Below are 12656 nucleotides of genomic sequence, written 5' to 3'. Positions count from 1 at the left end.
TGCAGGTCACAGGATCTGGCTGACAGGCTGGACCAGTTCTGCAAACCTCACCCCCTGGATGTGCAGAACTGGTTCAATGGGGCACACAGCTGGAGGGACTGCCTGAGGTGCAGCTGACTCCTGGCTTGGGGAACTCCTCTGAACACTGATGCACTCAACAGGAGCGGGAGACAACAAAATCAGACAGGACAGAGGATTTCCTGAGCAAAATCCAGCTGCTGGCTGGGTAGGGGCCTTAGGTATGTTTTTCCCAATCTCACCAATGTCCAAAGAACTTTCTAAGTGGCATTTAATGAAATACTCAGAAGATCTTGGTTCAAAGAACTACTGGAGCCATGGACAGTTGCAAAGGCCAGGAAAGGATATAGTGCTTCAGCTGTCAAACCAGTGGTGGCTCAACATGGAAACAGACTTCCCGGCTGACTCAGAACACAAATCTCAGGTAGGAGGAAAGGAGACCCAAAGACCCCTATCTCCACCCTCTCATGTTCCTGGTGCTGTGTTCAGCTGACCATAAAGACATTTGTGTAGGATGGAAGCACATCTAACACCTATCAAATAGGTAGTTTGGCATTTTCCATTACAGACATCTCTTTTGAATTGTTTGCAACCTTATCACAATTTATGTCTTTGTGATCCCCCTTTCTGGACAATCTACCTCTGAGATGAAGTTGGGTGATTCCCTTGGTCCTTCTCTGTGGAGACCAACTGACAGGACAGTGCTGGCACTCAGGGACTTCTCTGTAAGTCAAGACACACTCTGCTAAACGGGCTCATTATGGAGATGCATTGGCCTGATGCAGGAGACACGTCCTGCACCATTTCAGAAAGGCCTCCACGGACTTCTCTGCAGTGATGGAGATGTGATTTGGGCCCAATGTGTGCATGTTGCTTGCATTCAGTCCAGCTCCATCAACCATTTCATGCAGAGTTAGAGGCTCCAGGGGGAGCACACAGAGAACAAAACACTTGGATCTCCAAAGGGAGGGCTGAGCTGGGCTTGCCAACATTCACTGCTGCCTCAACAACAGCACGGACAACGTAACACTTTATGGATGGTATTAGACCTTTTCTGGCCTTGCTGGACTTAGTTTTAGCACACTGGGCAATAGAATGGCAGTGGGGTTTGTGGACAAGCTGTTCATCATGGCAACTGCTGACCCAGGGGAGTCGAGTAGCTCTTCTCTGTCCCTGGTTCCTGGGGCATGACACTGGTGGCAGAGCTGGCATATCAGCCTCTGCCATGAGGAGACAACTGGTGTCCCCTGCAGCCATCTAACCATGCTATCCTCCCACCCTGGGAAGGAAGGCTTCCTGCTAAACTCCATGGGTGTGCTGTGCAGGTCCCACAGCCTCAAAGTGTTGAAATTATGTTTGAAACTTAGGCCTGTTTGGGGCATAATCCTGTCTCAGGTAGAACCTTCCAGTTCCCCAGAACATCAGTCAGAGGGCCATCACGCCAAGGGATGCCATCGAGCATGTCGAGCAGGGTATGAGGCTGACCTCTGGGGATGCAGAGCAGAGCCTGTGCCGGGGTGTTTTGCAGCATTCTGCTTTGTTCTGGGGGAACTGTTTTGATGTCACATTTCTGGGACTTCTTTATTAAAGTTGCTACCCTTCTTTTCAGAGATGTTTGTTTACTGACAGATGGGGTAAAGCAGGAACTCTGGTTGCAGCAACTCTGTTGAAGTGTAGCTCTTACACAAGGGAGAATCAGAGCTGTAAAACGTGGTAGCACATGTGGGATAAATCATAGAGCCAGAACATTGATGGCGAACATCATCATTAACCCTTCTCTGGCAAAGAGACTCCCTCCTGTGCAAGTAACCTTTTGTTAAGAAAAGAAGACCTTTAAAACCACAGGCACTCTTGACTCTTCTGCATTTGCAGTCAGTCCTGCAATGGACCCTCCTGAGGTCATTAATTAATTATTTTTCCTTGAAAGATTGAATCTTGTTAAGATGATCTATAAGATTTTTGCAAATTCCCGTGACTCTAGAAGTGAGGACTTTCAGGAAACAGCAGTTATCAGGACATCACCGGCTATAACCCTGAGGTTACGCAACGTTTCTGCAAAAACTGCCCTCTTCCCCAGGCAGGAGCCAACCTTCTCCAGGGCAGCGTGAAGCCAGATAGCCATCCATGGCTGAGCAAGGAAGGAGCAAGCCTGCAGCCAGGAATTTTATCAAATAAAGGCTCTGGGGAAATGTTGATCTGACCCCACTGCTTACAGGGCCACCTTCACGGTTCCCCCAAAGGCAGGATTTGAAAAGGGACCTACACTCTTTGATCTGACAGGGGACCCAGGCCAGAGACCACAAATTCCTCATGCACCTTTGCACCTGCCCAGCACCTTGTACCCAGGTGCCAGAGGGGAATAACAAGCCAGATTCGTACATCCTGGAGTTGGTGGTTCTCCCAGATGGCACAAACCATTCTGCAGCAATCCCTGCCTCTCCCTGCGCAACTGCATCCACCCTCCAGAGCTCAGGGCCTGGGGGGAGCAGGATGTCTGGTCCTGCATGAATTCCCCTGCCATAGCCACGGCAGATCTCTTTCCAGCTGGTCCCAGCACAGCTGGTGAGCTGGAGGGAGTGTGCTCTGAACTGGGATTTAACCCTCACCAGTCCTAGCCCCTGCAGCAGCCACGGAGGTGTCCAGGGCTGATGGATGGGGTGAGATGGGGCATGCTGAGCAGCTCCTCCACCCTCTGCACACCGGGCCAGCACTGGCATCACACTCACACCATTTTTTTACACTTTCCAGGGCCAAGCGCTGCCTTGCTACTTGCAGGCTCATTTTTCTGGTCCCACACAGTGCTACTGCCGTTCAGATGCTGGTATCAGTCACTCTCAGGGCGTGCAGCACCTGCAGATGCTGTGGAGTCAAAGGACCTTAATTCCTGCCCCATCCTCCCACCCTTCCAGCGAAGCAATGCCCATTCGAGCATTGGGGACACAACCGGTCTCACACCAGCTGGGGGAATCAGTCCAGAGTGAATGTGATCCTGCGTAGGGCATCCTGGAGAGACAGGCTCCAGGGTCGATGCAGCAGGAGCTCCCTTGCTCATCCCCCGCTGCCACTGGGCGGCAGGAGGGACCTGTTGGACAGGTCCCCAGGGTGAAGGACCATGTCACGCTGCTTTGCAATGCCATGGATATTTTCGTAGGCATCCAGGACCGTGCACGCCTGCCTGCTGCAGACAGAGGCATCAGCACCAGTGGCTGGAGGCTGGTCTCTCCATGTGTTTCTGCCTGTTGAGACAAACCAAAGTCTGCCTTTGCCAGGGAGCTCAGTCATGCAGGTCCCAGTAATTGGGCTGGACTGGAATGAAGCCTCTGCTGGAACTGAGCTGCATACTCTTGGAAATTACAAAAAGCCCGTAAGGGGAACCTTTTGTGCGTCTCCTTGCTCTCCTAGTGCTCTGGAAAGTGAGAAAAACTAAAACTGTGCTAATATCAGTGATGCAGTGGGATTCACTACTGGGGTAAAGATGGAAACAAACTTTTTGGAGGCATGTAGCAAAAAAGATGAGGCAATGGGCACGAGATGCACCAAAGAAAATTCCAGTGGGATATAATTAAAAAAAAAGAATCACAGTGAGAGTGGCCACAGATTGGGACAGGATTGTGGAGAGCTGGGGGGGATCTTAATCCCTGGAGCATTTCTAGACTTGACAAGGTCCTGAGCAAACTCATCTAACTATGAGGTTGCTCCTGCTTTTAGTAGAGGTTGGACAGGAGACCTTCATAGATCCCTTCGGACTTGCATTAGGCTGCACTCTCAGCAAGAGCCCTTCTCTGCCACATAATGTCTGTACAGGTCCCCAGAGGCACCCCCACTCCCAAATGTCTAGGTGGTCTAAGCTTGACACTTTGAAAACCATGTAAAAGTAGAAAGTTCTGCAACATACCAGCTACAGCAGAGAGCTCTCTCCCAACCCCCTAAGACCTCCAGTGGCCTGAGTGGCAGACCCAGCCCAATGTCCCGCAGGTGTAAGATGTCTTCAGCACAAAGAACGGCTTGGAAGAGTCTCAGGACAGGGGGAATGGTGCAGAGCATCCTGGACTGTCTTTGTTATGCAGCAATCAGACCAGTAAGGTCTTCCAGAAGGAGTTCCAGCTCCTTTTTCTCCTCATTCCTAGTAACTCAGCTGCCTGCTGTCCCTCGTCCCCACAGTATGAGTGGAGGTGCTCTCACAGCCCTGCTCCATAGACCTCAAGGACTGTTGGGGTGGGAGAGACCCCACCATGTCCCACGGAGGGTCTCTGACAAAGCCTGATCTATTGAAGAGCTTTCAGATCAGGCTTATGGCTTCAGCTGAGTCCGTATGGACCTTCAATCACATTCAGGGCAAAAGGGAAGACGAGCATTTGTTTGCATTTTTCTTAATCTCCAGTTACCTTCACACCCTCACCAGTGTGTGGCCAGGCTGAGCCCAGACTCTCATCCTCTCTTGGGCAGAGATAAGAACCTTATCCCTGAGTTGCCTGTTTTGACAACACACCCAGCAGCTGCTATTCACACCACTGAGCCGTTTGTGGTGGCACGTACAGGAGGAAAAACATGATCCTGCATGTTTTTCATGAGGAAAGGCAAGGGTGCCTGCTTCCAAACTGCCAGCGGAAGCAGAGAGGCACCCCTGCAGCCTCGAGGGCTGCTGAAGTCCCCAGGGGTCTTGCCATCCCTTCTATCTCATCCTGTCCCCTCCCCACTGCTCTGCCCAGCCTCCATTAACGAACAGGCTCCATTAATTCTTGTCATAGTCCTGGCGGGGCTCCAAATACATCAGTGCAGGAGTGCTAGCCAAAAACTAATTGCTGCTCATTGGAAAAGTAATGACTGCCCTGCAATCATTAGCAAGGGGGGGTGAAAGGGAGCACTGGTGTCACCAGCAGCCCAAGGTGCTTGCCCAGCTCCTGGTGACACATCATTGAGTGGTGTGGCGGTCCCTGCACATCCCCAGGGCTGGCTGCTGCTCCAGAGCCTGGACAGGAGGAAACCAACTGCCCACGCACCAGTGATGGTTGGAGGACTCTGCTGTCCAACTGGGCCTCACGGCTAGTACTTGCCCTGAGTGGCCACTGAACGAATTCGTGACTGCCATTATCGATGCTCAGCAGCGCTTCACGGCTGCTCTCTACCCACTCTCAACACGAACAGTTCCCAGGGAAGGAAAACCTTGGGATCAAATACTTCCAGCAGGGCAGGGGCCAGGGCTGTCCAGGGATGAGATGTCACTCCAGCACACACAATCAGCTGTCCCCAGGGATGTGCTCCCACCAGGGTCCCTGGAGATCCCTGATACCACAGCAGCCACCTGCAGTCCTGGATTGTATTGGTGTCTGGCACCTCCAACCCCTGAAGCATCTGAGGAAGCTCCACACCTTAGAGTTAGGCTTTCCTATCACCCCCAAATGTTTCTCAGCATGCAGCTTCTCACCAAACCCCTGACTTTCCTGCATTCAAGCACCCTGTGGTGGATTACAAGCACTGCTCATCCTCAGCTCTGTGGTGAAGAGGATGTGTAAGGACTCCTGTATGTGTGTGCCAGGATCTGTCCGTGCACCGTGAGTTGGGTGCCCAGCACCCCTGGGCACACGCCACCTCAGCATCACCAATCCCCACCTGCACCGAGGACCAGGAGCATCAGGCACAGCTCTGCTGCCAGTACCACAGGGAGCGCTGGCTACCAACCAGCAGAGAAGTCACGCTGGAGACAAGGAAAGTGTTTTTTCACAGCTCAGTTTGCTGTTGCAAAATGGGACATCATTTAAAGCAAATACATTTGCGGATCTTTGGCAGCAAGCTGCTGAAAAGAAATCGCAGACCTTTGATGATATTCCAGGGTTTTTTTTCATGGTAGGTTGCTGAGTTTTAGACAAGAGGGATTGTACAAAGCACAGTGTAAAACCTCCCCAGCCACCTGAGCAGGATGTATCCCAGGGTGCTGCTGCCAGGCAATGCAAAGGGGCGCAGGGCTGCACCACGGCTCTGCTGTCTGTGCTGCCAACAGTCATCATAGGAGAATGAATCAGACCCTCAACCAAGGACTAGCTCCAGCCCAGCTCCTGTCCCCACCACCCCTCAGCTGAGGGCTTGGGGATCTCATCCCAGTGAGCTACCCCCACTGTGAGCATTCATCTCACAGCAAGGACACTCATGCACTGCCAAATTTCCAGTCCCATTGTAGGCTCAGAAAACCCCACTCTTCTGCAAAGCCCAAGAGGAACAGTCCAGCCCAGGACCGTGTCTCATGTGCTGGCACAGGTGGGCAGTGTAGAAAGGTGTCTGCCTTGTGCTGGAGAAGGAACAAAAAGGAACTTTGCTGGAGATACCCAGGCACAGGGACAGCCAGCTGAGTTGGTGTTACTTCTTGTCTGTGTCCCACACTGGCCACATTGGACAAGCCGGGCCATCCCCACTCCAGGCTCTGACTCACCGTGGGTCTCTAGGAGCCATGACAGGATGCAGGGGAGGGAGCTTGGAGGAGCCTCCTCCTCAATTATTCATAGTGAGATCTCAGCTGATGGAGCTGGGGCTTTCAGAGGCTGGTTCCTAATGGAGCCTGATGACGTGTCTGGCCAGTAAGCACTCCCGGACCCTGTGTAATTCCCACTTCTCCCATCTCCGTGCCATAAAAATGCCACCTTCTCCTGCTAATGATGCATTATGCAACCATTACCCAGGGTTCATAGCCCTGCTGCCGTCATGCAAAGGTCCCGAGCTGTTAGTGTGGTAAGGGCAGTGGATCTCCAGCTGCAGAGATCACACACACTGGGATCTGCCTGGGGTCTTGCCTGCACTGGAGGATGATGGAGCAATGCCAGGTCACCTGAGATCAGCTTGCACAGGGAGGGGAAGAGGTACCAGTGAGAAAACAGGCCTAGCTGGAGCATAGCATGATCTGCAGCCCTCCCACCCCATGTCTTTTAGGCAGAGGAATGGAAGAAGATGACAGAGGACACTTGGGGCCATATCAGCTGGCACCTCAGGTGCTGCAGACCAGTTAGCATGATGTACTGGCTGTCTGCAGGACATCTCCACCTGCAGAGTCAAACAATAGCATGGATGATGGGTGGAGGCAGTGATGGAAGATGACTCAGGAATGGCAAAGTAGTGGTTGGATGTTGTGGAAGAGGATGTGTAAATGCTGCAGCAGGAACTCCTGCCAACCTCTCAGCTGTCCTGTCGTTGTCCCTTGCTGCCCTGGCCGGGGTTTCCTGGCACTTTCACCAACCCCTGTCCACATTTCCATCCCACACTAGCAGGGAAGGGCTGGAAACACAACCCTGGTGTAGGTACAGCTCAGGGTGCCTGGTAACCAAAAAGGGGGTTCATAAGGGCCACAGTATCATGGCAAGGCTTAGGTCACCTTGCTTAGTCCTGTGTATCACCCCCATGCCCACTTTATCTACTGCCTGTCCCACATGGAGAGCTGTGGAAGTCCATTCATCCCCATAGCCTTTTATCCTCCCACAGACATACCTCCATCTAATACCTGTTCTCATACTGACCTGACACTCCATCTGTCCATCCATCTGTTCATCCACATGTACTCATCCCCCAACTATTCTAGCTCAAACCAGTGCTCTACCCAGTGAATACTCATCTCTGAGTACCTGGGAGAAATGGCTCAAACCTGGGATGGTTCTGGTGCCCTCTCCTAGAAAGAGAGTATTAAACCCTTGTGCTCATGGTGTGGACTGGTGTTCCTCTAGGGGCTACTGGAGTGCAGGAGAGCTCTCTTTCAGGAGGACAGGAATTCTTTTAGTTTAGAACAATCACCCTGTGTCCTATCACAACCCTGAGGCCAGACCCTCACCCACCAAAGGGGCTGGGGGCTCAGCGAGCCATTCCCCAAGCCTTGTCCTGCCACCCTGACAGCCATCCCTTGCCAAGCAGTGCCACCCTGTGGCAAATGCCCTCCTCACCTCCGAAGCAGGTGATGCCCCTGGACCCCCAACCACAGACCTCCAGGTCCACGGCACTGGCTGCCTCTGCTGATCACACCCCCAGCCTTGGTCCCCTCTCCACTGGTCCTGCTGGAGCCCATGACCCCGACACAGCACAAGACATCCCAGTGTTGCTACTGAAGCTCCTTCATGTCCCAGTTGCCTTGCCCAAATATCTCCAGGGCTCCGGGAACAGCAGCTGAGCGCAGGTTCCTCCAGCCCTACCTAAGGGAGATCCCGGGGTGCAGGTGGGGAGGGCTCCACTCCCACCCCCAGCAGCCCTCTTCCAAGAGGCTGGTTCCCTGGCACCTTGCATTAATTCAACAGGCAGACTAATAATAAGGTTTATTATTAAATAATGAGACACAGCGGCATCATTATCAGGTAATAATTTCTTATGAAATAGGATTTCCATTCCAGTGTGGTGTCTCAAGCACTTTTCCCCAGGCATTCTCCCAGTGCATCACACAGGGGTCAGTGTCATTGCACCCTGGGTGTGGGTGGGGAAACTGAGGCATGGGGTGGAGGAGTGCAGTAACAGCATTGCAGGGACAAGCCAGGCAGTCAGCGTTCCAGCGTCCCACCATGCCCTGGTTGTAATCCCAGAGGAAGGGGTGGGATGTCATCAGCTCCTCTACCCCAGATCGCTCACCCCTTTCCAGCCCTGAGCTGTTCTTACTGGTCCTGAAACATTCTGGCTGACCCCAGAGATGCCTTGGTGACACTGTTGGCCATGTTTGTCCTACCCAACACTCAGCCACGCAGTGGTAACCTCCCTCCAGGGGCACGGGAATTATGTGCCAGCCCTCCACCTGCTGTCACCTCCCATGGGCACTGGTGAGAGACAAAACATCCTGGTCCTGGACACATTGGGGTGCCTGTGAAAGCACCACAGCCCTCAGGGCACGTTCCCGAACGATGAGGCTGAGAACAGCACCCACAGGGCCAGGGATGGGGTCAGGAGGACAAAGGTGGTGGTGAGGGTGCAGAGCCTGCTTTGGGGTGCACAGTTGTGGAAAAACATGATGGGGACACCAGCACCAGGTCTGGCACGGGGGTGACCGGCAGCCCCTGCTCCCGCCTCCCCTGAGAGCAGGCACAGAGGGTCTCAAATCAAAATGGTGCCTCTCAGATGCCACGTCTCCTCCCAAACCAGGGCCCTGGGGATGAGGGGCTGGGACTCCCCTGGGTGGGACTGGTCCCAAAGGGCACAAATCTGGGAGGCAAGCAGGGCTGAGCGGTGCCTCACTTGCTTGTTATGGCTGAAAAGGAGCCACTGGGTGTTAACCCTCAGGAGCTGGATACAGGGACAAGGAAACATCACTCTACCGGGGCACAGGGCTCTGGTGAGGGGAGCAGGGTGAGGTCCCAAATCTGTGCCCCTCATCAGCACAGACCTTTGGTTTAGCTCCCTGTCCCACACCCTGCTGCCTATCCCTGGATCCTCCAGGCAGGAGGGACACATGTGACCCCGGGAGGATGTCCCCAACCCTGGGGAGCTCAGAGAGGTGAGGGCAAGGCTGAGACTGCCTGGGGAATGAGCTGGCATCCCTTCCCACCCCATCAGTCCGCGGGGAGGGGAGCGTTGGCTGACAGAGGGGAAAGTGAGCTCATGGAGGCCAGGATCGCTCTGTCCGTCCTCTGGTTTCACTGCCCAGTAGTTAAAGGCTCACATCTTTGGGATGAAAAGCCATGAGTTTCTGCTCCAGGGTGGCTTCTCGACAGTGAGCCAGGAGCCTGAGGACCTCCAAAAGCCACACAGCCTGGCAGTGAGACCCTCTGATCCACAGAGCCCTTGGCTGTCCCTGGGCTCTGGGTTCCTGGGTGCCATGACAGCCCCCCAGGAGCTGGGATGGAGGGAAGGGACCAGCACAGCTCCACCACTTCCTGCACATGCTGTCACGGGGTGTCGGAGGAGCAACCACCCTCTCTGCTAAGACACTGACACTGGAGGAACCCACTAGCAGGGTTTGACCTGACATATTTTAACCAAAAGAGGAAGAAAATGCCAGCAGTGACACGATGAGAACCTGGAGATCTGCAGAAAGGTCTGAAAGTCCATTCAGTCCCTAGTCAGAGAGAGAACTTCACCTGGAGCTGCTTCTGGACTTTCTCATGGGTTATTTTGAGAGAGGTCCCGGCATCAGTGACACCTCTGCAGCATCTGAGCTGATGCCACCCCTCTATGGGTCCCTCTTCACCAGCAGCAGCCAAGGGAGCACAGCCGCCAGCATGGCCACGGTCAAGATGAGGAGGACGGCGAGGGCGATGGGTGACTGGCAGCATTTCACCCCCAGGGCTGAGCTGGATGACACTGAGCTCTGTGTTTCTTCTCTGCTTCTCCTCCCCAGGGAGCCACATTCTGCGTTCACCAGTGGCATCCCGTGGTCGCTGATGACAAAGATGTGGACTTCCCGCGCCAGCTTTCCTGGGACCCCCCGTGAGTCCATGGGGCTGCTCCCTGTGCTGAAGCGCCGGTCAAAGCTCTGCACTGGCATCACAAAATGGCTGGGCACCACCAAGGTGTTGTTTGCCTCAATTTTGGTCAGATGGGACAAGGAAGAAGGCGACAGAGGCATCTCCAGTGTCCAGGAGTTGGTACGTGCCTTGGGTGGCCATAGAGCCTTCTTCTTGCTGAGGAAAGTCACATAGCGGCAGATGGGGCAGATGATGCTGCTCTGGACCTGGCCGTCAAGCTTGGCAGAGAGCAAACACTTCACCAGGCAGTCATGGCAGAAGATGTGCCCACAGCTGAGCTGGCGGTGCATGGCCTCCAGCGGGTGAAACTTCTCGTAACACACAGGGCACTCGGCTGGGAGACCCTCCTTGCTGGACGAGGTCTCGGACATCCCTGCTCTGTCAGCCACAGCCGTTCCCCAGCTGTGAGGAAGAGGCGCGATGGGTTAATAAGGGTCTTGGTTACAATGATTAACATGATCCATCTCTTCATGTCTCCTCCTCCCTGTTCTCTTGCCTTTGCCCTCTTGCCCCTAACAAGCGCAGTGAAGGGCTACTAGGCATGGTCTCAACAAGACAGGACATTTTCAGGACCATTGAGCCTCTCAGTGTGGCCCTGGGGGCAAGAGAGATGATGGGAGGACATGAGCTCCAGAGCCACTGGGGGCAGCAGTCCCTGAAAAATCACATAGAAAAAGGCGCAAGTGCCTGGATGAAGCCGTGTCTTACCTGCTCAGAGCCTGGTACAGATAAAGCAGGTTCAGCTTGTGTCACAAGTGTCTCCATGCTCTGCTGCCAGCTCTGGGTGCACAGGGGATGGGAACTCCCATCCCACAAAGAAACCTGCTGAGGAAAGGGAGATGCTCCCACCCCAGGGGACACAGAGGGGCCAGAAGGAGTAGGAGGAAGCCAGAGCAGTGAGGCAGGTGGGAACACAGGACCCCATGGGGATGGAGAGGGAGCGTGCTGTACCCGGGGCAGGGAGTGTGCACCCATGCCAGGCTCCTGCCAGGCTTCCGGGGGATGTCCCAGGCTGGTGGCCAGACCATCACCATCTCCAGGCTGTGCTCCTCACTCATGCTGGAGCACAGCATGGGCAGCAAGCCCTGGGGGGATGCTGAGATCAGCTCCCTTTAAGACTCATTCAGGAACTGGAGCTTCATAAAATCTGCAGGTTTTTTCAGACCTGATCCATCCTGCATCCCTTTTCTCACACATGACTGTGCCCATGGGCACCCTCACAGTTATTTCTGGAGGTTTTGCCATCCACTCCTAGGCTGCCCTCCTCTCGCACAGGAGACACCCCCTGCACAGGGACAGCCACAAGAACACAACAAACTGTCCCCTCCCCATGCAAGAGAAGGAAAACCCAAGCTCTTTCTCTGGTTTAGAAGGGATCAGGTTCTTGATGCTCCCCCAAAGCACTGCAGACGAAGCCCCTACCCCCATGCACCTGCTCCTCCATGCCCCAAAGCCCCATTTACCTGCTGCAGGGCACCAGGGCAGGAGCCCCTCCATACACTCCCCTGCTGTCCCCAGAAGCGGGACTGGCCGTGCCCCAGCTCCGGCACCGAGCACCGTCTGGGGAGAGGACCAGGGCACCTCTCTAACACAGAGTTGTTGGCTGCACGTTTCATGCGGGCCTGTTGCGCAAAAGCTGGAACAGAAACAGGGGCAGGTCCTGGGGAGTGAATGCGGAGGAACTTGTTTGGGTTTTAAAGGCCTGATATTCACCTGGTTGGCCAGGGCGTGGGCGAGGAGCCGGCGTCAGAGGCCAGGGATAGGAGGCACGGTCCTGCCTGTGTTCCCTTGTGTAATGGAAAACTGTAGCTGGGCTCATCCCTGGGGTCAAGCCCCAATGACATAGGTGCTAAAGGGGATTTTGGGATCCCAGGCTTTCTGTTGCTGCAAAGCTGGGTGAGCTCCACACCCTGCACTGCAGCTGGGCTCCTGCCAAACACTTCTCACCTCCACCCACCGCTGGTCCCCATCCCTCACCCTGCCTGCATCTTTGTCCTCATGTCTCCTCCCCTGCTCATCCCCCGAACACTCATCCCCCCTAGACCTGCTTCCCCCATCCTACATCATTGGATGTTCTTCACCAGAGCCCTGGTGTGATTGACGAAGAGCCCAAAAAACTCACAGCAGAGCAGGCACAGGGGTCACTGTCACCTTGCACCTGCCCTGGGTGCAGTGTTCAGCATCCCTGGGAACTGTGGTCCAGGCAGTGGCTGGAGCCCCATG

General features: G+C 54.4%; 1 protein-coding gene across 1 annotated transcript; it reads right to left on the bottom strand.

Moving 5' to 3' along the window:
* Positions 1 to 8356: 8356 nt before the first annotated feature.
* On the bottom strand, positions 8357 to 11017 carry RNF222 (ring finger protein 222). The gene has a single exon (XM_071816518.1). It carries the CDS (start codon positions 10802 to 10804, stop codon positions 10139 to 10141), a length of 666 nt encoding a protein of 221 aa, XP_071672619.1. The 5' UTR covers positions 10805 to 11017; the 3' UTR covers positions 8357 to 10138.
* Between the last annotated feature and the right edge of the window lie 1639 nt (positions 11018 to 12656).

This window comes from Patagioenas fasciata, chromosome 18 (assembly GCF_037038585.1).
Source record: "Patagioenas fasciata isolate bPatFas1 chromosome 18, bPatFas1.hap1, whole genome shotgun sequence".
NCBI lineage: Eukaryota > Metazoa > Chordata > Aves > Columbiformes > Columbidae > Patagioenas > Patagioenas fasciata.
Note: the sequence above shows the minus strand (reverse complement) of the source record. Positions and strands in the feature narration are given on the sequence as shown.